This window comes from Topomyia yanbarensis, chromosome 3, assembly GCF_030247195.1.
Source record: "Topomyia yanbarensis strain Yona2022 chromosome 3, ASM3024719v1, whole genome shotgun sequence".
Lineage (NCBI taxonomy): Eukaryota > Metazoa > Arthropoda > Insecta > Diptera > Culicidae > Topomyia > Topomyia yanbarensis.
In genome coordinates, this window is record NC_080672.1 from 270,357,745 (window position 1) to 270,382,173 (window position 24,429).

The window sequence follows — 24,429 nt, forward strand, 5'->3', positions numbered from 1 at the left end:
TTAATTAATCGCGTTATGTCGATCCTTTCGCAAAATTACAACAATACAACCCATCATTATACAGACGGAGACGATCGATTCCAACCTTCTATATGGCTTCAGAATCTGGGTTACCACCAGGGATGCCACATTGGAATCTGTGTTTCGGTCAAAACAATCTTTACCATCTGTGATGACCAAAACAGAAAAAAATCTGTGATGAATTTCCAGAAAATCTGTGAAAAATCGCAATATTTTCAAATATCTGGAAATCTGTGAAATTTCCTTCAAAATGCCAAAAATCTGTAACGTTACAGACAAGTCTGTGAATATGATAACCCTGGTTACCATCATCTCTCTTCCTCAGACAGACGACGAATGATGAGAACTGATCCACTCAAGTAACACTGTATTAGCGATATATAACTTTAAGAGCAACATGCTGTACTAGAAGCTAGCGAACGCAGTCACCGCCACCAGGGTGCGGATACGTGTAGTATGATAGGTAAACTTTTCATTATGGAAGCTTTTCTATAGATTAGCTTTTTAGTAAGTGGAATATATTTCTACTCAATTAATATTAAAATCAATTTCTCAGCACCCGGGCTTTTCCTGGAATAACCAACTATACCAGGAGATAGCTAAAAGAATGTACAATCGACTAGACGATATCCGGTTACTGGTCAATTTTTGTGGCTCACACAAAATTAAAAATATTTGAGCCAATATCATTCAGTATGACAAGCAAACTTTTTCGTAAGGAAGCTTTTTGGTAGATGAGCTTTTTGGTAGATAAATTATATTTCTACTAATAAATTAATTTCTCAGCACCCGGGCTTTTCCTGGAATAACCAACTATACCAGGAGATAGCTGAAAGTATGTGCAATCGACTAGATGATATCCGGTTGGTGGTCAATTTTTGTGGCTCACACAAAATTAAAAATATTTGAGCCAATATCATTCAGTATGACAAGCAAACTTTTTCGTAAGGAAGCTTTTTGGTAGATAAATTATATTTCTACTAATAAATTAATTTCTCAGCACCCGGGCTTTTCCTGGAATAACCAACTATACCAGGAGATAGCTGAAAGTATGTGCAATCGACTAGATGATATCCGGTTGGTGGTCAATTTTTGTGGCTCACACAAAATTAAAAATATTTGAGCCAATATCATTCAGAATGACAAGCAAACTTTTTGGTAGGTGAGCTTTTTGGTAGATGAGCTTTTTGGTAGATAAATTATATTTCTACTAATAAATTAATTTCTCAGCACCCGGGCTTTTCCTGGAATAACCAACTATACCAGGAGATAGCTGAAAGTATGTGCAATCGACTAGACGATATCCGGTTGGTGGTCAATTTTTGTGGCTCACACAAAATTAAAAATATTTGAGCCAATATCATTCAGTATGACAAGCAAACTTTTTCGTAAGGAAGCTTTTTGGTAGATAAATTATATTTCTACTAATAAATTAATTTCTCAGCACCCGGGCTTTTCCTGGAATAACCAACTATACCAGGAGATAGCTGAAAGTATGTGCAATCGACTAGATGATATCCGGTTGGTGGTCAATTTTTGTGGCTCACACAAAATTAAAAATATTTGAGCCAATATCATTCAGTATGACAAGCAAACTTTTTGGTAAGGAAGCTTTTTGGTAGATAAATTATATTTCTACTAATAAATTAATTTCTCAGCACCCGGGCTTTTCCTGAAATAACCAACTATACCAGGAGATAGCTGAAAGTATGTGCAATCGACTAGATGATATCCGGTTGGTGGTCAATTTTTGTGGCTCACACAACATTAAAAATATTTGAGCCAATATCATTCAGTATGACAAGCAAACTTTTTGGTAGGTGAGCTTTTTGGTAGATAAATTATATTTCTACTAATAAATTAATTTCTCAGCACCCGGGCTTTTCCTGGAATAACCAACTATACCAGGAGATAGCTGAAAGTATGTGCAATCGACTAGACGATATCCGATTAGTGGTCAATTTTTGTGGCTCACACAAAATTAAAAATATTTGAGCCAATATCATTCAGTATGACAAGCAAACTTTTTGGTAGGTGAGCTTTTTGGTAGATAAATTATATTTCTACTAATAAATTAATTTCTCAGCACCCGGGCTTTTCCTGGAATAACCAACTATACCAGGAGATAGCTGAAAGTATGTGCAATCGACTAGATGATATCCGGTTGGTGGTCAATTTTTGTGGCTCACACAACATTAAAAATATTTGAGCCAATATCATTCAGTATGACAAGCAAACTTTTTGGTAGGTGAGCTTTTTGGTAGATAAATTATATTTCTACTAATAAATTAATTTCTCAGCACCCGGGCTTTTCCTGGAATAACCAACTATACCAGGAGATAGCTGAAAGTATGTGCAATCGACTAGACGATATCCGGTTGGTGGTCAATTTTTGTGGCTCACACAAAATTAAAAATATTTGAGCCAATATCATTCAGTATGACAAGCAAACTTTTTCGTAAGGAAGCTTTTTGGTAGATGAGCTTTTTGGTAGATAAATTATATTTCTACTAATAAATTAATTTCTCAGCACCCGGGCTTTTCCTGGAATAACCAACTATACCAGGAGATAGCTAAAAGTATGTGCAATCGACTAGATGATATCCGGTTGGTGGTCAATTTTTGTGGCTCACACAAAATTAAAAATATTTGAGCCAATATCATTCAGTATGACAAGCAAACTTTTTCGTAAGGAAGCTTTTTGGTAGATAAATTATATTTCTACTAATAAATTAATTTCTCAGCACCCGGGCTTTTCCTGGAATAACCAACTATACCAGGAGATAGCTGAAAGTATGTGCAATCGACTAGATGATATCCGGTTGGTGGTCAATTTTTGTGGCTCACACAAAATTAAAAATATTTGAGCCAATATCATTCAGTATGACAAGCAAACTTTTTCGTAAGGAAGCTTTTTGGTAGATAAATTATATTTCTACTAATAAATTAATTTCTCAGCACCCGGGCTTTTCCTGGAATAACCAACTATACCAGGAGATAGCTGAAAGTATGTGCAATCGACTAGATGATATCCGGTTGGTGGTCAATTTTTGTGGCTCACACAAAATTAAAAATATTTGAGCCAATATCATTCAGAATGACAAGCAAACTTTTTGGTAGGTGAGCTTTTTGGTAGATGAGCTTTTTGGTAGATAAATTATATTTCTACTAATAAATTAATTTCTCAGCACCCGGGCTTTTCCTGGAATAACCAACTATACCAGGAGATAGCTGAAAGTATGTGCAATCGACTAGACGATATCCGGTTGGTGGTCAATTTTTGTGGCTCACACAAAATTAAAAATATTTGAGCCAATATCATTCAGTATGACAAGCAAACTTTTTCGTAAGGAAGCTTTTTGGTAGATAAATTATATTTCTACTAATAAATTAATTTCTCAGCACCCGGGCTTTTCCTGGAATAACCAACTATACCAGGAGATAGCTGAAAGTATGTGCAATCGACTAGATGATATCCGGTTGGTGGTCAATTTTTGTGGCTCACACAAAATTAAAAATATTTGAGCCAATATCATTCAGTATGACAAGCAAACTTTTTGGTAGGTGAGCTTTTTGGTAGATGAGCTTTTTGGTAGATAAATTATATTTCTACTAATAAATTAATTTCTCAGCACCCGGGCTTTTCCTGGAATAACCAACTATACCAGGAGATAGCTGAAAGTATGTGCAATCGACTAGATGATATCCGGTTGGTGGTCAATTTTTGTGGCTCACACAAAATTAAAAATATTTGAGCCAATATCATTCAGTATGACAAGCAAACTTTTTCGTAAGGAAGCTTTTTGGTAGATGAGCTTTTTGGTAGATAAATTATATTTCTACTAATAAATTAATTTCTCAGCACCCGGGCTTTTCCTGGAATAACCAACTATACCAGGAGATAGCTGAAAGTATGTGCAATCGACTAGATGATATCCGGTTGGTGGTCAATTTTTGTGGCTCACACAAAATTAAAAATATTTGAGCCAATATCATTCAGTATGACAAGCAAACTTTTTCGTAAGGAAGCTTTTTGGTAGATAAATTATATTTCTACTAATAAATTAATTTCTCAGCACCCGGGCTTTTCCTGGAATAACCAACTATACCAGGAGATAGCTGAAAGTATGTGCAATCGACTAGATGATATCCGGTTGGTGGTCAATTTTTGTGGCTCACACAAAATTAAAAATATTTGAGCCAATATCATTCAGTATGACAAGCAAACTTTTTCGTAAGGAAGCTTTTTGGTAGATAAATTATATTTCTACTAATAAATTAATTTCTCAGCACCCGGGCTTTTCCTGGAATAACCAACTATACCAGGAGATAGCTGAAAGTATGTGCAATCGACTAGATGATATCCGGTTGGTGGTCAATTTTTGTGGCTCACACAAAATTAAAAATATTTGAGCCAATATCATTCAGTATGACAAGCAAACTTTTTCGTAAGGAAGCTTTTTGGTAGATAAATTATATTTCTACTAATAAATTAATTTCTCAGCACCCGGGCTTTTCCTGGAATAACCAACTATACCAGGAGATAGCTGAAAGTATGTGCAATCGACTAGACGATATCCGGTTGGTGGTCAATTTTTGTGGCTCACACAAAATTAAAAATATTTGAGCCAATATCATTCAGTATGACAAGCAAACTTTTTCGTAAGGAAGCTTTTTGGTAGATGAGCTTTTTGGTAGATAAATTATATTTCTACTAATAAATTAATTTCTCAGCACCCGGGCTTTTCCTGGAATAACCAACTATACCAGGAGATAGCTAAAAGTATGTGCAATCGGCTAGATGATATCCGGTCGGTGGTCAATTTTTGTGGCTCACACAAAATTAAAAATATTTGAGCCAATATCATTCAGTATGACAAGCAAACTTTTTGGTAGGTGAGCTTTTTGGTAGATGAGCTTTTTGGTAGATAAATTATATTTCTACTAATAAATTAATTTCTCAGCACCCGGGCTTTTCCTGGAATAACCAACTATACCAGGAGATAGCTGAAAGTATGTGCAATCGACTAGATGATATCCGGTTGGTGGTCAATTTTTGTGGCTCACACAAAATTAAAAATATTTGAGCCAATATCATTCAGTATGACAAGCAAACTTTTTCGTAAGGAAGCTTTTTGGTAGATAAATTATATTTCTACTAATAAATTAATTTCTCAGCACCCGAGCTTTTCCTGGAATAACCAACTATACCAGGAGATAGCTGAAAGTATGTGCAATCGACTAGATGATATCCGGTTGGTGGTCAATTTTTGTGGCTCACACAAAATTAAAAATATTTGAGCCAATATCATTCAGTATGACAAGCAAACTTTTTCGTAAGGAAGCTTTTTGGTAGATAAATTATATTTCTACTAATAAATTAATTTCTCAGCACCCGGGCTTTTCCTGGAATAACCAACTATACCAGGAGATAGCTGAAAGTATGTGCAATCGACTAGACGATATCCGGTTGGTGGTCAATTTTTGTGGCTCACACAAAATTAAAAATATTTGAGCCAATATCATTCAGTATGACAAGCAAACTTTTTCGTAAGGAAGCTTTTTGGTAGATGAGCTTTTTGGTAGATAAATTATATTTCTACTAATAAATTAATTTCTCAGCACCCGGGCTTTTCCTGGAATAACCAACTATACCAGGAGATAGCTGAAAGTATGTGCAATCGACTAGATGATATCCGGTTGGTGGTCAATTTTTGTGGCTCACACAAAATTAAAAATATTTGAGCCAATATCATTCAGTATGACAAGCAAACTTTTTCGTAAGGAAGCTTTTTGGTAGATAAATTATATTTCTACTAATAAATTAATTTCTCAGCACCCGGGCTTTTCCTGGAATAACCAACTATACCAGGAGATAGCTGAAAGTATGTGCAATCGACTAGACGATATCCGGTTGGTGGTCAATTTTTGTGGCTCACACAAAATTAAAAATATTTGAGCCAATATCATTCAGTATGACAAGCAAACTTTTTCGTAAGGAAGCTTTTTGGTAGATGAGCTTTTTGGTAGATAAATTATATTTCTACTAATAAATTAATTTCTCAGCACCCGGGCTTTTCCTGGAATAACCAACTATACCAGGAGATAGCTAAAAGTATGTGCAATCGGCTAGATGATATCCGGTCGGTGGTCAATTTTTGTGGCTCACACAAAATTAAAAATATTTGAGCCAATATCATTCAGTATGACAAGCAAACTTTTTGGTAGGTGAGCTTTTTGGTAGATGAGCTTTTTGGTAGATAAATTATATTTCTACTAATAAATTAATTTCTCAGCACCCGGGCTTTTCCTAGAATAACCAACTATACCAGGAGATAGCTGAAAGTATGTGCAATCGACTAGATGATATCCGGTTGGTGGTCAATTTTTGTGGCTCACACAAAATTAAAAATATTTGAGCCAATATCATTCAGTATGACAAGCAAACTTTTTGGTAGGTGAGCTTTTTGGTAGATAAATTATATTTCTACTAATAAATTAATTTCTCAGCACCCGGGCTTTTCCTGGAATAACCAACTATACCAGGAGATAGCTGAAAGTATGTGCAATCGACTAGATGATATCCGGTTGGTGGTCAATTTTTGTGGCTCACACAAAATTAAAAATATTTGAGCCAATATCATTCAGTATGACAAGCAAACTTTTTCGTAAGGAAGCTTTTTGGTAGATAAATTATATTTCTACTAATAAATTAATTTCTCAGCACCCGGGCTTTTCCTGGAATAACCAACTATACCAGGAGATAGCTGAAAGTATGTGCAATCGACTAGACGATATCCGGTTGGTGGTCAATTTTTGTGGCTCACAAAATTAAAAATATTTGAGCCAATATCATTCAGTATGACAAGCAAACTTTTTCGTAAGGAAGCTTTTTGGTAGATAAATTATATTTCTACTAATAAATTAATTTCTCAGCACCCGGGCTTTTCCTGGAATAACCAACTATACCAGGAGATAGCTAAAAGTATGTACAATCGACTAGACGATATCCGGTTACTGGTCAATTTTTGTAGCTCACACAAAATTATAAATTTTTGAGCCAATATCATTCAGTACGACAAGCAAACTTTTTGGTAAGGAAGCTTTTTGGTAGATAAATTATATTTCTACTAATAAATTAATTTCTCAGCACCCGGGCTTTTCCTGGAATAACCAACTATACCAGGAGATAGCTAAAAGTATGTGCAATCGACTAGACGATATCCGGTTACTGGTCAATTTTTGTGGCTCACACAAAATTATAAATTTTTGAGCCAATATCATTCAGTACGACAAGCAAACTTTTTGGTAAGGAAGCTTTTTGGTAGATAAATTATATTTCTACTAATAAATTAATTTCTCAGCACCCGGGCTTTTCCTGGAATAACCAACTATACCAGGAGATAGCTAAAAGTATGTGCAATCGGCTAGATGATATCCGGTCGGTGGTCAATTTTTGTGGCTCACCCAAAATTAAAAATATTTGAGCCAATATCATTCAGTATGACAAGCAAACTTTTTGGTAGGTGAGCTTTTTGATAGATAAATTATATTTCTATTAATAAATTAATTTCGCAGCACCCGGGCTTTTCCTAGAATAGCTAAAAGTAGAAGGTTCTGAAATACCATAAACTTACGTTTTTATAAGTCTTTCATTCATGATCATATTTTTTAACATTTTAAACAGATCCATTGGAAACTTTAGATCAATCGTGGGATTACGAATTGAACATAGTCATTCAGATTCGCTCTATAAATACTTTTCCGATGATTTGAGTTCAAGCAAGGAAAGGCTTGCAACAGTACCGGCAGCAAACGGCACGAAGAGAAGAAGAGGGTTAGGTACACTATATGCGCCTCTGCAACATACACTAGATCGAGAAGTTCTATTAATTCTAATAAAGGGTTGCTGTATTCCGAAGACATCGAAACATTTTATCCACGTGTGGTTCTTTATGAGATTAAATTTGGTATAAACTGGAATTGAGCGATTATCATAATTACAATCACTCAACAGTAACGTAATTCAGTAACCTAGCCACAGAAGACATTCATGTTCTTACAAACAAGTTTATACTTGTGTAAATAATTCAACGAATATCCATTAAAACAGTAGCGAATCGATGCCATATCAGCATATCTCTACTAACTTAGTGGTTGTTTTTTTTATTCTTTTTGTGATCAGCTATCAATTCAATTAAGTTCATTAACACACCTGGCAGTGATATACTAATCACTTTCAAATAAACTGTTATTTTTTACATAACTTTAACGCTCGAGATTGACGTTTTGCTTTTCTCAATAGAAAGGTATTGCAATTGCTCTGAAAACCGTGTGTGTGTACGCGAACACAATCTCACCAACTTTTCTCAGAGATGGCTGAACCGATTTTCACAAACTTAGTCCCAAATGAAAGGTGCAACGTTCCCATAGATTGCTATTGAATTTCTGATGGATCCGACTTCCTGTTCCGGAATTACAGGGTGATGAGTACGAACACGCAGAAAATGTCGATTTTAATAAATTCTGCAATGAATGTATAAAGGTGAAAAATTTTCCAAAATATGACCACAACTGCTTCGATTTGTAGTATTAGGTCACTAACATCCATTCAAAGTCTATTTGGCCACATTAGTCGGTTCCGGAAGCCCCGGCGGAAGTATCTAAATTCAGAATAACAGTCACATCGGTTTCTCGGAGATGGCTAGACCGATTCAACTAAACTTGGTCTCAAATGAAAGGTATTGCGTCCCCGTAAATGACTATTTAATTTCATCCCGATCCGACTTCCGGAGTTACAGGTTGTGGCGTGCGATCACATAGCAAATTGCGGTTCAAACCGATACTCCGATGAAAGCAAAAAAGGTAAAAATTTCGCTAAAATGTCTCTCAAACAACTTCAATTTGCTGTTCTAGGTCACCGACGGCCAACCAAACTTTCGTTGACTACATTGACCACCATAGACGGTGGAAGTGCCCGGGAAAAGCTGCCATCTTTCAAAATTGACGAATTCACATCAGTTTCCCGGAAATGGTTGGGCCGATTTTCACAAACTTAGTCCCAAATGATAGCTATAATATCCCCACAGATGTCAATAAAATTTCGTAAGGATCGCTTATATGGGTCCGGAAATATAGACTAAATCGTTCGGTCACATATGAAATTCCCATATAAGCCGGAACTCAATTTTTTTTTCAAATGAAATTTCAGAAATCGAATTCGTATTTTTGATGCCAAACATCTTTAAAATGCATGAAACGTCGAGATTTTATGTTATCTCGAAATTTATTTTTTTTTCGACTTTTTGGGACTTTGCCGATTTCGCACCTTTTATCAATTCAATATTACCGTGGCTGTTTTTTCTTTTACAAAGTTTTAGAACTCGAATAATGATTTCTATTCTTGTATATAGTTGTCATGTCGTGTATAATAAAAATGTAATATATACATTTGGAAGCTTATAATGAATATAAACAACGCAAAAATTCTCATGTTCATGATTGAGAAAGGCACAATTGCACCGCTAGGTGGATTAAAACAAGTTTTTCTACCACACCTAACCAAAAATCGGACATCTAAATCCAACTCTACCATCCAACGAATGATGAGAACTGATTCACACGCGTATCATTACATTAGCGATGTTTAACTTTGAGTCACCAGGGTGCGGATACATGTGGCATACAGGTAAAATTTTAATAAAGAAGCTTTTTAGCAGACGAACTTTTTGGTAGGTAGCTATAAGCTTTTTGGTAGGTGGAATATTTTTCTACTATTAATTAATATTATTATTGATGGCATTTAAAACTGGACTCCAAAAAAGTGCGATTTTTCTTATAAAAGTGCGCTTTTACATTAAATCGTTTTCATGTATGAGGCGCACTTATTCCTCGTTGGATAATACATAAGTGCGTAATAGACACCAATACAATTCAATGTAAAAGCGCAGTATTATTTGTGTTTCCGCACTTTTAATCGCACTTATTATGTGCGCAATGCGCTATATTAATTTCTCGCCCCCATGTCTGTGAACCAATATCATTCAGTACGACAAGTTAACTTTTTGGTAAGGAAGCTTTTTAGTAAATAAGCTTTTTGGTAGATTAAATTTCTACTAAAAAATTAATTTCTCGGCACTAGGCCTTTACCTGGAATAAACAATGCACCAGGAGATAGCTAAAAGTATGGGCAATTGACTAAACAATATGTGGTTGTTAGTCATTTTGTGTTTCTTATGCAAAATTTAAAAACAGTTTATTTGCTCGATAATTATGGCAACTCCAGTAGTTCCGATTCCCGCCACCAGGCTGTGAGCTTTATCTATAAAGCACTTTTAAGGTGGAAGTCTGTATTCAGTGAGCTTTTTAGTAGGGGAGCTTTATGGTAGGTGAGCTTTTTGGTAGGTGAGCTTTTTGGTAGGTAAGTTCACAGAAGTCTCATTGTGCCCCGGTCCTAAAAATCTCGTGTGTTTTCTTTCTCTCATTCGTTTTGTGTCAGCCGATCTGTCAAATTCGTTTATTCGCACATCATCAGCTCAGTAGCAGCAGTAGTAGTAGCAATAAAGTATCGCAAAAGTTGGGAAAATGGAAAATGTTGTGGATATAAAATTCCCTGCCGGTTCCTTGGTGCCAAAGAACGAAACCGGAGCGCTTAACTTTATTCGTAAGTACCCGGACTACAATGGAAAGGATGTAACGATTGCCATTCTGGACTCAGGGATTGATCCGCGAGCCAAAGGATTGGAGGTAAGATGGGGTTTTATGATCGCCTGTTTCTCGTTAGCAGTACATTTGTGTAACCTAAGTTTACTTCAAGTGTGGGAGGTTATAAGGTTGATCTATCTACTTTTGGCAAATCATTCTGCGTTTTCTGCCTGAGTTTTCTTGTTTGTTCTGTCTATTGATGCAGACTCACCGCCTCATCAATGCCCTACAATATAAAATATTCTGATTCGATTCAAATGTTTAATAACACAGATTATTCCCGGTGGCGAGGTGAAAATAATCGAACGCTACGATTGTTCCGGGTGTGGCGATGTGGATACTGCTAAAATAGTTACACCAGCGCCGGACGATACAATCGTTGGCCTTTCCGGGCGGGTGCTGAGGCTATCCACCGCAATGAAAACTAAGTGTGTAAACAACGAGTACCGGATTGGACTTAAAAGCATGTACGATCTGTATCCTTCCCGGATTCACGAGAAAATATTGGCTAACGCTAAGCTGAAAACCTGGGACGAACCGCACAAAAAAGTTATGGCCGACGTGAGCCGTGATTTGGCAGTCTTCGAGACAAAAGCCCCAGCAACGGTAGGATTGTCTTTGAAAGACAAGTTAGTCAAAGAGAATTTGGATAGTACGCTGGAGTTTCTAAGCTCTTGCGAGAAAAAGTTTTCCGATTTAAAAACAACTTTGGATTGTGTGCTTTTTTTGTCAGAGAACGGCTGGGTGGCAGTAATAGATAATACCGAGAGTGGTGATCTAGAAACGGCAGTTCATATAGGAGAGTACAACAAGACACATGAGATGATAAACTTGGACGATTTTTTGGCCATTTCCATAAACGTGCACGACGATGGAGACGTATTGGAAATTGTCGGAATGTGCGGTAGGTGTATTGATATCGCACCGCTTGATTTATTAAATTTCTATGTTTTACTTTTGCAGCAAGTCACGGTACGCATGTCGCTTCTATTGCATGCGGGTTTCATCCAGACAACCCGGAGTTGGATGGTGTGGCGCCGGCAGCAAAGATTGTGTCTTTAACTATTGGAGATGGGCGTCTTGGTTCGATGGAAACTGGAACTGCGCTAGTTAGAGCGATCATCAAGGTTACGGAATTATGTGAAGCAGGTCGAAAGATCGATGTGATCAATATGAGTTACGGAGAACACGGCCATTGGTCAAATTCTGGGCGGGTGGGCGAACTGATGAGTGAGCTGGTTAACAAATACGGCGTTGTGTGGGTAGCTTCGGCCGGAAATCATGGTCCTGCACTGTGCACCATCGGCACCCCACCGGATATAAGCCAACCAAGCTGTGTTAGTGTGGGGGCTTATGTTTCACCTGAAATGATGGAAGCCGAATATGCACTTCGTCAAAAACTGCCGGGAAATGTGTATACGTGGTCATCTCGCGATCCATGTATTGATGGAGGTTTCGGAGTGACGATATGTGCACCAGGTGCAGCAATAGCATCAGTACCACAGTTCACAATGTCCAAAGCACAGTTAATGAATGGCACCAGCATGGCAGCGCCACACGTGGCTGGATCCGTTGCAATGCTAATATCTGGTTTGAAGCAACGGAACATCAACTACAACGCGTTCAGTATTAAACGAGCCCTTTGGAATACTGCCACAAAACTCGACTACGTTGATAAGTTTGCGCAGGGCAATGGTTTGCTAAATGTGGAAAAGGCGTTCGAACATTTGGTTGCCTACTCGGGGCTCATTGAAAACAATTTGCGGTTTTCCGTAAGTGTTGGAACAAATGGTGCCAAGGGTATCCATATGCGACAGGGATTGCTAACGAAACCGGAGGAATTTAGTGTCAGTATTGAACCGATATTTTTCAATGATAAGTATGCTTGTGAGTTCGAGTCTGTCAACCACATAAACAGGTGGACAACTGATTTTTTTTTTCTCTCAGCCCCCGCTGATAAGATCGGCTTCAATGTTAGACTGACGCTCGTAGCAACTGAGTCGTGGATTCAATGTGGATCATTCCTGGATCTTTGCTACTCAGCACGAACTATAAGTGTAAAGGTGGATCCGACTGGACTAGCGGTTGGTGTACATAGAGCAAGGTAAGTCATTTTTCATAAATCGATGCATTTATTTGGAATGACTGAATTCTTTCGTTGATAATGAGCCGTGGTATTAGATATATAATACGCATTTAGTATACAGTGAAGATCCGTTGGTGAATTTTAGATTGATAAAACGGGGACATTGACAAAATCGGGACATACATTTTTCGTTCTTTTTAAGAAACCGAAGATCTTAAAATATTCTTCTTTAGTCTCTAGATATAGCCTAATAACCTTTCTTGATTATTTAGCTTAAATTTCTCTTAAGGGGGTCTGACAGTGCAAAATTTAAAAAATAATATTTTTTTACATATTTCGGATTTCTAAGATAAGAAAAATATGCTCAAGCAAAGGTTTGCTCGAACTCAACTTGGTTCGTCTGCTAGAGCCCATCAAACTACCAATTATCAATTTTCATATGAAGCTGATAAAATCGAGGGCTGATAAAATCGGGTGCTGATAAAATCGGGTCTTCACTGTATAACCTATGACATATCAAAGATGGTAGGAAGCGGCGAATCCAAATGCTTTGTCTTACAGACACTTTATACAAAGACTAGCGAAGTGTCAAAATTTGTAGCCAAACGGACTGTCAAAAAGTGCAGCCAAACGAGCATGAGGGTTTTGAGAGGGGAAGTGCAAGAAGAAGCCCATGCAAAGCTTATGGGAGCTTCCGTGATGCCAGTTTACATTCATGGTTGCTAGTTTTACTGTTTTTCTCTCCGCTAGTCTGGTATATAAAGTGTCTGTAGTCTGTCTGCACTTAAAATCGCTGTACTTTTTCTTCGCCAATAAGCATGGCAGGAATTGTATGGCCTTCGTCTGGTACATTCTCGTTGGTACGGATGTTTTCATGACTAGTGGATGTGTTTTTCTATATGTTAAACCAAAACTTATTTCGTTCATTAAATGGAAAGTTTCGATTAAAAGACGTTTCGTCTGTAACAATGAAATTTATTACGCTCTGCTTCGCTCACACTACGATCGCTACTATGGCATATATCGGCGGAGAAAGCATATCAATATTCCACGTAACAAATAAAAAAATCGATAAACTGAAACTTAGATCAAAACGCTGTTGAGTGAAGCTGCTACCATAAGGTAGCCAAATTAGATACATCGGAGCATGCAGGACTATTTCACGAACCTGCATTCCCCAACAAACACCACAGTAAACGACAGGTTCAATCCAGTAAAACGCATCCCAAACGAGAATCAGGACAACGATCGCAAACTGAGTGGAATTTTATCAAATGAGATTTTACAAGCAATAAAAGGAAGCAGCTCATCTAAATCTCCGTACGTCGATGGTTTATCGAAGGAATGCTATTGAAATCACGGCATGTGATCCAGCGAACTATCATATCATAAATGAAGCTATATTATCCTATAATTTTTGATGGTGTTAGTAAAGAAGAAGGAAAGTGTCGAAAACATAAAATCGTGTAGACTGATCTCACTATTAAATATCGACTATGAAAGATTCGCTAGGATGTTGAAAAAAAATGAAATGAGTCCTCTGCTCCCACTAGTGCCATCCAAAAACTAAAAACGGTTTAATGGGAAGCGAAACATCTTCGAAGCTACCGTCCAAATACTGGACCGCATCTGCGGGCTTAAATAACAGCGAGACTTCGACCATGCCTTCGATAGAGTGAAGTACAGCTCCCTTACAAGAACGATGGGACAAATTAACTTCGATTCGGAACTGATAAATCTCTTAATGTTCTGCATGAACAACAGCTTCTCCAAAGCTCTGATCAATGGCAATTTAGGAAGGGAAATAAGAATTCAAAGGTCAGTGCGCCAAGGCGATCCATTTCAATAATTTTGTTTGTTTTTAGCTACAACCTTGGCTAGATAAACTGCGGAGATATTTTCCTCATGCGGTACTGAGCGCATATGCGTATGACATATCTATGTTCGTCGGAAGCGAATCACAGCTGCTTGCAATTCGAAATATCTTTGCTGATTTTACAGCTGTTTCTGGCGCAATATCCAACACGCACAAAACTAACGCCCAAAAGATCGGCACATTGAATATGACACCACGTAGCGTGTCGTTACTACTGCAGCCTTTGGTGAAAATCCTCGGAATTAATTGAGAATAAAAACGTAGGCCTTCTTGGTTGCTCTCACTTCCTGTGACTAGGACATCATCGTTCTCAACGAAACCTGGCTACGTGATGATATATTAAACGCCGAGCTGACGACGAACTACGCAATCTACTGATGCGATCGAACCTCCTCTACCAGTCATCTACGTCGCGGAGGTGGTGTTCTTATAGGAATAAAGGAACATCTTACGGGGACTGCATTAAAAATGCCTGGATGTGAATGTTTGAAGCAATTTGTACGCGTTTCATTGACAGGTAGACCGTTGCTTTATTTATCCGTGGTCAAACAGTGATTCTGACTTGTATAACGTCCACTCTTCTACCGTCCAAAGTAGTCTGGATAGGCGCGACATGCACTTGTTGTATGTGACTACAATCTCCCTTCTGGTGTATCTTCGATGATGATTATAAGTGCTACCTTCCTAAAAATGCAGCATAGGAACAAGAGACGGTCATCATAGAAACGTTGGTCGCTGGTGGCTGGTATCAAATCTGCCCTCTTAGAAACGTGAATAGACGGACCCTCGATCTAGTTTTCGGTAACTACACGGACGTGTTCGAATTGATTGAGCCTCCGGTATCTATACTGATGGTAGACTCTCGCCTTAAACACTTCGTTTTAAGATTTGATTTTGAAGATGGTGAACCTTTTGGTACAACGACGACCTCAACTTTGAGTTTACTCGATGCAGCATCAATAGCCATTGGTGCACTCAATTGGCGGGAGATGCTGGTTGGGAATTATTTAAATCAGGTAGTGGCGGCGTTCTATGATATGAGATTCTTCATCGTAATGTTCCTAAAAAGCGTGTCAGCAGAAAATCAGATTATAAGTTTCCGTGGTGGAACGCCGAGTTTGGTCGTCTACGCAAAGTTTTCCGAAAACAACGGAAACGATACTTACATTATAGGAGAGAACCAACGACAACAAAACTATTCTTTGTCGAGCTGAACTGCAATATGAAACAGTACCTTGACACATTGCCAAAGTATAGTATCATCCTTCCTCTTTCTAACGTAAATGATGCCGATGTATTGAGCGCTCTGTCCGGCGTTGATCCATTGAAAGGGCCTGGTCCGGATTGCTTGCCCCTAGCTTTATTAAACATTGTGCCCGAACGCTTTCTGTACCAGTACAGTAGAGTGGGGTCAAGTAGGTTAGTTTTCTGTGCGAGCTTTTGCGATGGTGTTTTGCACTTATTTTGACAAACAAGCACTCGCTGGAAAGCTTATACATTCTGCAAAAGTCTGGAAATCATGATTTTACACCTGGCAAAATATTTTTTAAGCTACATCCAATAAGGCGAAGGTATTTTTTTCGATGTTTTTAAAATCTGGTGCTACAATCCCAAGCAACCAAAAGTTCGTATAAGGGAGCTGCATAAGCTTCTCGTTTTGAGTAATTTTTCAGTACGTTTTATGTTCTAATAGCGGCTTAAGCAGCTTTCAAGTTCCATTAAAGCTTAAGCAGCTTGAAAGTTCGCTAAGAACTTTATGTGAACTTTAAAGTGTGCTTTTTAAGTGTTATCCGAACTTCTGGTTGCTTGGGATAGGTCACTATATTGGTGGCTAAAAAAAATCAGCGATTCAACTTTTATTTGAAGAGTATGGATACTGTAAATTATCTAAAAATTAATAACACAAAAAATCCATTGACGTCATTCAGGTAAGAATGAGGAATTGGCAGATGATGTGAAAAATCATGAAACCGCGTGTTGAAAATCGTGTTTTTCTCAGCAGCTGTTGTTTTGTTTTTTTCAAATGAATTCTTCGGTATCCTTGTCGTCGCCGGAGTGTGCAATGGAAGTTGTGCATTCCGGCTCACGTGGTTTCTTAACTATGGGACGACCAGGTTTGCGTTTCGGAGCATTTTTTGGATTCTTTTTCGATCATGTTTTTTCGACTATCTACTCTAACAACCCCTTAAATTAATATATTGTTAATCCACGCGAAATATCTGACGCGTTTTCATTGATGACGAGCCCTTTTCTTTCACACGAGCATTAATGTAATGTATCGAACGGAACCTTCGATTGTTGATAGAAGGTTGGCGGCATCTTGAACAATTACGTACTCTTCACCTAATTTTGGCGTTTTCACGCAAAATTATAGTAGTGATCTATAGTGCCTCCAAACGCCTGACCTATCCTGCCCCCAAGCGTATGTTTTATGTTGATGTCCGTATTTTTTTCAAAACCAAAAACATTGAAAAACCAAAACAAAATATGTTCAGCATTAATTTCTACGTAAGAAAAAACTCACTTGACATTTTTTTAAATTGATTATATATACTGTACAGAGGACGTACGTTTTCGCAGAAAAACTCGTGAAAACATAAACGACGCCGTAACTAATACAGTCGATCCACGGTAATAGCCGAAATGACAGTCGCCAACGATATTCTCTACCATGTATCTAATTCACGCAACACGAGCGACCTCTGCAATAACATAGTGAAGATAATGCCATATACCTATTGTACCCCCATACCTATTTGACCCCATGCTACTCGAAGTATTATTTTTCAGCGTTCAATCTCAGAAAATGCAACCCCAAGTGTATTGAAACTATGCTACTATAGTTCCTATTCATACGACTGGAAACACGCACAATGTTGAAAACTGCAGAGGAATCTCGCTGCTGAACTGCCTGGCTAAAGTTCTGGAAAAGTTTGTCTACACCCTAGTAACAATTGAGGTTTCATGGTAGTTTTATAGCAACTGATAAAACTTAGATTGCAATTGTAGCGTGCTATAAAACTTCAATTGTTACTTGGGCAGTGCGATGTACGCTGGTTCTTCAAACATAATTGACGAACATCAACACGGATTTGTACAGAAACGCTCCGCCACTTTGAACTTGATGACGTACACAAGCTTTCTACTTCCAGCTGTAGAGAAGCGTTAATATGTGGACGCTATATATTTCGAATTCGCGAAAGCATTCGACAAGATGCCGTACAACATTGCTGTTTTGAAAATGGAGCGACGTTACAGTTGGCACCACACGCTCAAGCACATTCGAAACACCAACCAATGTGCCTCAAGGAAGTCACCTAGGGCCATTGATCATTATCTTATTCATCAAGTCTTACTCTATGCTGATGATCTGAAAATCTTTCGTTCAATTGCCTCAGGACTCGACTCTGCTGTGCTTCAAGCTGATATAGACAATATCGAGGAATGGTGCTTGCTGAACGGGATGCAGATCAACGTCGATAACTGTAAACTGATAAGTTTCGGGCGCTTGGCAACTCTAAGGTATTGCAAACATACCCTTCAAGCCTGTGTCATCGAAAGAGAGGATTCTATCCGTAACTTGAGAGTGTTATTCAACTTCGTTTCGCAGACCACATCACTGCAACAAGGGCGAAGTCTTTTGCAACATTGGGTTTTCCAAAACAGAACACTTTCGATTTTGTTTTGATATCTACGCTCTGAAATCTTTATACTGCGCACTTGTCCGGAGCACTTTGGAGTATGCTGTACAAGTATGGGCGCCATACAAAGCCGTTCAAAGTAGCCGGTCGAGTTCAGAGAAGCTTTCTACGATTTGTTCTCAGAAAACTTCCTTGGAACGACCGTATAATAAAAGATGCATATAGCTAGATTTGCCAAGGCTGGAGTCTCGCCGCACTTTATTGCAAAGAATGTTCGAACAATATTGACTGTCCCGACATTCTCTTAAGGATTAATTTGTGCGTTCCTCCTCGTGGTATAAGGAATCGTCTGCTTCTGTGAATTCCTAGGCACCGTACAGTATATGGCCAAAATAATCCGGTAGACAGGTGTTATAGCAATTTCAAACTGCTTTAGTTTATGACTTCAATACCACTAAATCTAGTTATAAGTTAGACATTTTTAATATTAACACTAGCTATAGCATTAAGTGTAATCTGTATGGTATAAACCGAAGACGTTATAATAAATAAATAGAATGAACATTTCCATTAAAAAATATTTTCCCTTCCCACAGTATTAAAGCATTCGACTCCTCGTGCGTCGACAAAAGTGTCCTGTTCGAGATACCCGTTACCGTAGTACAACCTATTGTAGTCGACCCGAAAACGTTTGAGTACACCCAATCAGAGGCGGTTTGCTGTAAACCGAACACAATTTTGAGGAATTTTTTCATGGTCCCAAAATACGCAACCAGGGCTTTGTTGGAGATGATTTCCAGCGATACCAATGACACCGTTGGAGGCAAGTTTCTCATCCACACGATGCAGATTCTCCCCATGAAATATTGCAAGGCTTTAGAGACGCAAAAAATCCTGCCTGTCAACAGTGTTGCGTCGACGGTTCATCCTTTCAAATGTGTGGTAAGTTTTACATTATATTTTGTGATTTTGGTTTATACCGCAATGCTTCATTTTTCGCAGGGTGATAATATACTGGAGGTTTGCATTGCCAAATACTGGTCAAACTTTGGAACAGTCCCACTGAAGTTTTCCATTAAATTTTACGGCATTTCGCCCTTAAACGGAAGTAATTATAATCACTTCTTTGATAAATCGTCCCCTTTATTACGGTGTTTAAATTATTTTTTCAGATATAATGCACAGCGCCAACGGCATTCATCGAATTGACTTGACCACTCTAAGTTTGGAGGAAGTGTTGCCCTCAGTTTCCCTTAAGTCTGCGGTGATAGTACTGAAACCCTCGGATACTAAAATCACTCCACTAACTGCCAGAGATGTGCTTTATCCCGGTCGTCAGATTTATCAAAATGTACTGACTTACAATTTACACCTAAACAAAAGCCAAGAAGTAGCTTTCCACGCTCCTCTATTCAGCAGTGTATTGTATGAAAGCGAGTTTGAGTCCCAGTTCTGGATGATTTTTGACTCTAATAAAATGATGGTTGGTTGTGGTGATGCGTATTCAAATGATAACTACCTGAAGCTAGAGAAAGGAGACTACACGGTGCGGTTGCAGGTTCGCCATGAGAAAAAGGAGCTGCTGGAGAAGGTTTCCGAGACGACCATGTTGGCCAACATCAAACTGGTAAACGCTATCTCGATGGACATTTACAAGTCGTACAATCAAGCCATCGTAAATGGAAAAAAGATCGCAACATGTACTTTTCCCGCAGGATCCACTAGACCGATTTATCTACTTCCGATTTCTAATGAGAAAATTCAGAAAGCTTCACTACCAAACCAGTGCTCCTGGCTGGAAGGATCGATAGTGTATGCTAAGGATGAACTTGGCAAGAAGTGCGACACACATAACTTCCAGTACATTTTGATAGAAGGACCTACGGTGAAGAAAAATGGCGTCGGAAGTCCAAAAGAAAACAAAAGCAAGTTCGATGAATACAGCGAAGGACTTCGCGATTACCAGGTTGGACAGATAGCTAAATTAGATCCGGAAAATGCTATGACGGTGTACAAGGCAGTACTGAAAGGTAATCCCAACTACTTGGGAGCACATTTGGCTCTCATTGACAATCTGGATAGTAGCGAATTGAAGACGAATCTACCGTTGGCCTTCACTGCAAGTTTAGATAAGGGTGAAAGTGGAGATGCTGCTGCTGCGTTGCTTAAGGTAAAATTGATAAACATCATCGATTTGGCAAATCTTGTGTTGAAGGATATCGACCAGAACGCACTGCTCGCTTATTACGGTTTGAAGACGGACAGCAGGTCGAATGCAGCCAAGATTAAGACGTAAGTTCTTCATTTTACTAATTAACGCGTTCACAACTAGTGATTTGGACTCCGACTTAGAAATTATAAATATAATTTCAAAATCAATTTTTTGAATCACCGCAAAACGGTTGAGTAATTGTTAGTTGACATTTATTTTTTTAATTTTTTCTACCTTTCGTGTACGTTTGTTTTGAATGCGATCTTTTTAAAAATATACTCCAATACTAGTACAAGAACATTTTTAGTACTTTTCCTTACTTTCTTGGATAATGCACCCATGGTATGCCATTAAATGCACGCGATATACGACAATTATGTGTAGAACGATAGCACACTTGAAACTATCGAAGTTTTTCATAGAATTAGCCTCCCGTATCGATTCTACTCGGTATCTGCACTCTAAAATTACACCCTCTAATCTATTATTGTTAAAACTTTCAGTCAAATGGACAAACAAAAACAGCAACTGTTGGAAGCCGCCCAGAAAAAGTTAATAGCTTTATGCAAGTTGCGCGTTATCAAGACAGTTGTGGACACCAACGAAGTCGGAGACGCCGAAGCCGACCAGTTGGAAGAAATCGAACAGATATTTAGTGACGTTGGTAAATTTGTTGACTACAGCGATTCTAAAGTAAGCCAAATGCATTCATTTTCCAACTGCTTTTAAATATTAAATTATCCAATAATAGGTTCTGCTGCTCTCGGTTTGGCATTCGTTTGCTTTGAAACAACACGGGCGTATGATGAAATACCTTAGCAAGCTGTATGAAGAAAAACTGTCCCGAGAGGTGCTCGAAGAGCAGATTCGCGTTGCCTCTGAGAAAAAGTGGGCTCACATCGAGCAACTGTTGAACAAAGTGGTTGTTACCTCTAACCCTCAATTGTATCGATCATTTTAGAAAAATCAAAATCGGAGCTAGTGCAACAGCGAACACGCAGTAGCGTGTTGGTCATAAGGGTTAAAAGGTCTACAGTATATTGTCTAAAGTTTCTAATTGCGAGAGCTATTGGTATACCGGATTAACCAAAAAGGAGCGATGATAAATCGAGATAAGAGCGAAATTACAGATCTCAATGCGTTTATCAGAAATTGATGAGACTTTGAATTCGATTTTATTTTGAAGCTAGACACATTATTAAAGAATATTTTTTGTTGATCCTATTGTAAAGTGTAGAGTAGTATTTCTATTCTTCATATTCAAATAATGTGTATTAACATTTTCATAGCAATGTTCTATAAATATAATAAGAAAATACTAGGTCATTCTAGTTTTTACCGAGTTGGCTGTTTATGTCTTATGCTGACCCTAACCATTCATATAATACGCATTCGAAAACCAGAGTTTTTGCCCCGAACTTACTAGGCAGAAAGTTATGAATTTTGTAGATAATATATATTATAGATAAACATAACTAGGACGAATGATCAATATAAAAATGCTAATAAAGATTTCGAATAACAAACAGCTTTTTTTCAATTAATTTATTTTACTTGGCGAGAGACATATGCTTAAAGGAGTCGGTGAGGCTTTCGTACTTTCTGGGCATCAATAAAAATTGCCGTTGGTGTCTTGTAGCGTACGATTGTTTTTCTTTTTTACTAGCCATGGGTTTGTATCCATTATCCTTGTTAGATTGTTCGTAGATGGTGCCGCATGTGGGATTAGAAGTATTAGGTGGAGTTTAATTTCAAAGAACAGTTTAATACGATCGCATCGCTGTAGTATGCTTGTATACATATTGAAATGAAAAACTACGAAGGATTTATGTTTCGAACGAATCTGGTTCGATCGTATTCTACCCCAATTTCATTTTGCTGGCGTTATTCAGAATGCAAATCACATTTGTTTGAAAAAGCAACCCGTTGTAACGCAGAATTAGGTTGTTTATAGGACATCTAATTAGTTATCTTTTTGGCTAAACGGTCCTCGTAACAAGAATACTACATGTGATTTGATTGTTTATTTTTACACAAATAAAGCAATCGAGATGGACGTCTGTTTTCTGTGAAAATTGTTAGTTTGGTTGATTTTATTTACAGTTTACACGTTTTTCTTAGTATAACACACGCGAGTTTTTTCGTTGTTTGCAGTTTTTGTGTCACAAATCTATGGTATCTGATTTTCATAAGTACTCAGCGTCGTCAGAGCACTAGCGCCGCTATACAAGCCTATTCCAACAAGGGGCATAACCATGTCAGCCATTTTGAATTCTCCATGTGATCAGTTGTCATGTGATCAGCTGTTGAGATGGATGTCGACTTATTTGATAAACTTGGTCAGTGACGCCAATCGTAGCCCAATTTCAAGATGTCTGAGTTAAACGTTAAATTACGACGAGTGCGTTTAACAGCCGTACAGATAAGTGATAGTATAACCACAGACTAACAGACATAACACTATGAGGGAATTCCCACAAAAAACATTGATCCGGCAATTTTCCCAGAACACTAGCTCCACCTTTTATTCACAGTCCCAAGCACTCATTTGTTGATGGGTTACCCCTCAGGTTTGGGAACAATTTTGCACTAGTAGTCTATCCCCCATATGCATGTTCATATGTCAGTGGCGCCATAATTTCAAATGTGGCCACAGTCCCAACTACAAATATATTTAAAATGACCGTTAAAGCAGGCGAAGCATCGTTTTCGAGTGTTATGTCTGTTAGTCTGTGGTATAACCACATACTAACAGACGTAACACTATGAAGAAATTCCTTAAAAAATATCGATCGGCGAATTTTACTAGAACACTAGCTCCACCTTTTATACATGGTCCCAACCACTCATTTGCAAAAGGGTTATTCCTCAGGCTCAGTAACAATTTTTCGCTAGTGATCTATCCTATATACTTGCGCATATATCAGTGGCGACATAATCCCAAATGCGGCCACAGTCACAACTAAAAAAATATTTAAAATGACCGTTAAAGCGGGCGAAGAATTGTTTTCGAGTGTTATGTCTGTTAGAATCCAGACTGTTCATTGTTTTGCGTTGTCATTTCTCCTTTTTCTTTCATCATCATTTCCCTTCCTATAAGGAAAGTGCTCAGACGACATAGTAAGGCACAAATCTCCAAATAACATGGGGAATGTACCAATCGTGCCAATATTTTGATTCCTGATTCCAATCCGAATTGCCGAGCTTTCGTTTAAAATCTGTTACCAGATACTGTTGGGAAACTGGAGGTAAACCGGACATATTCGATTTTTTTTTAAAATCTACAGTAGTGTACCCCCTTAAGTTGTGCCCTAATTCATCTTAGCTCTTGTATTCATTTCCCCCATTTTAGTACATTAGTTAAAACAGTGTCTACTATCTCAATTCAACGCATTAGGCCAAATGGCAGGATGAATAAGGGTGCGTTGTACTCGACTTTCTGTTTCGCTCAAACGCTACGTTTTCCAAACCAGATTTACTGCTAGGAACGAGGCATGGATGCTAATATCTATTTGAAGGCAATCCAATCACTGTAAGCCGAGTTATCAACGAATTAGTGTGATATTCTGACTAATGAGATGAATAAGGGCTCGTCTACTCTAGATTATGTCATGGTCATATCGTGTATACTGTTTTTTTTTTTATTTTTTTTATTCAATTCGTTTATTTGATAAGGCACGTTTGCGTTAGCTTAAAAGTGCCATTTTTTCATTGTTTTACATTTTGAATTTATTTAAACTAAGGGGTTACACATTTCAATATTATTTTGTTTTTGTAAAGTGAAACTAAAAAAAACTACAACTAACTTATACATACACAAGAGGGGATAATTAATATTCGTAAGATAAGGGGTCGGGTCATTTTATGTGTTCTTTGTATAGCAATGCTT

At 37.9% G+C, this 24,429-nt stretch overlaps 1 protein-coding gene across 1 annotated transcript; it reads left to right on the forward strand.

Moving 5' to 3' along the window:
* Positions 1-10,523: 10,523 nt before the first annotated feature.
* LOC131689962 (tripeptidyl-peptidase 2) lies at positions 10,524-22,066 on the forward strand. The gene is made up of 9 exons (XM_058975379.1): positions 10,524-10,767; positions 10,999-11,629; positions 11,689-12,612; positions 12,673-12,829; positions 18,925-19,270; positions 19,331-19,436; positions 19,501-20,620; positions 21,044-21,233; positions 21,292-22,066. The coding sequence occupies exons 1-9, from the start codon at positions 10,606-10,608 to the stop codon at positions 21,499-21,501; spliced, it is 3,846 nt and encodes a 1,281-aa protein (XP_058831362.1). The 5' UTR covers positions 10,524-10,605; the 3' UTR covers positions 21,502-22,066.
* The last annotated feature ends 2,363 nt before the right edge of the window (positions 22,067-24,429 follow it).

What these genes read in the sequence shown, in the direction of transcription:
- LOC131689962 (XM_058975379.1), top strand. Translation starts at nt 10,606, where the DNA reads ATGGAAAATGTTGTGGATATAAAATTCCCTGCCGGTTCCTTGGTGCCA. An exon ending in TTTCAATGATAAGTATGCTT is followed by an intron (nt 12,613 to 12,672) that starts GTGAGTTCGAGT and finishes TTTTTCTCTCAG; the next exon opens with CCCCCGCTGATAAGATCGGC. An exon ending in TTGACTACAGCGATTCTAAA is followed by an intron (nt 21,234 to 21,291) that starts GTAAGCCAAATG and finishes ATCCAATAATAG; the next exon opens with GTTCTGCTGCTCTCGGTTTG.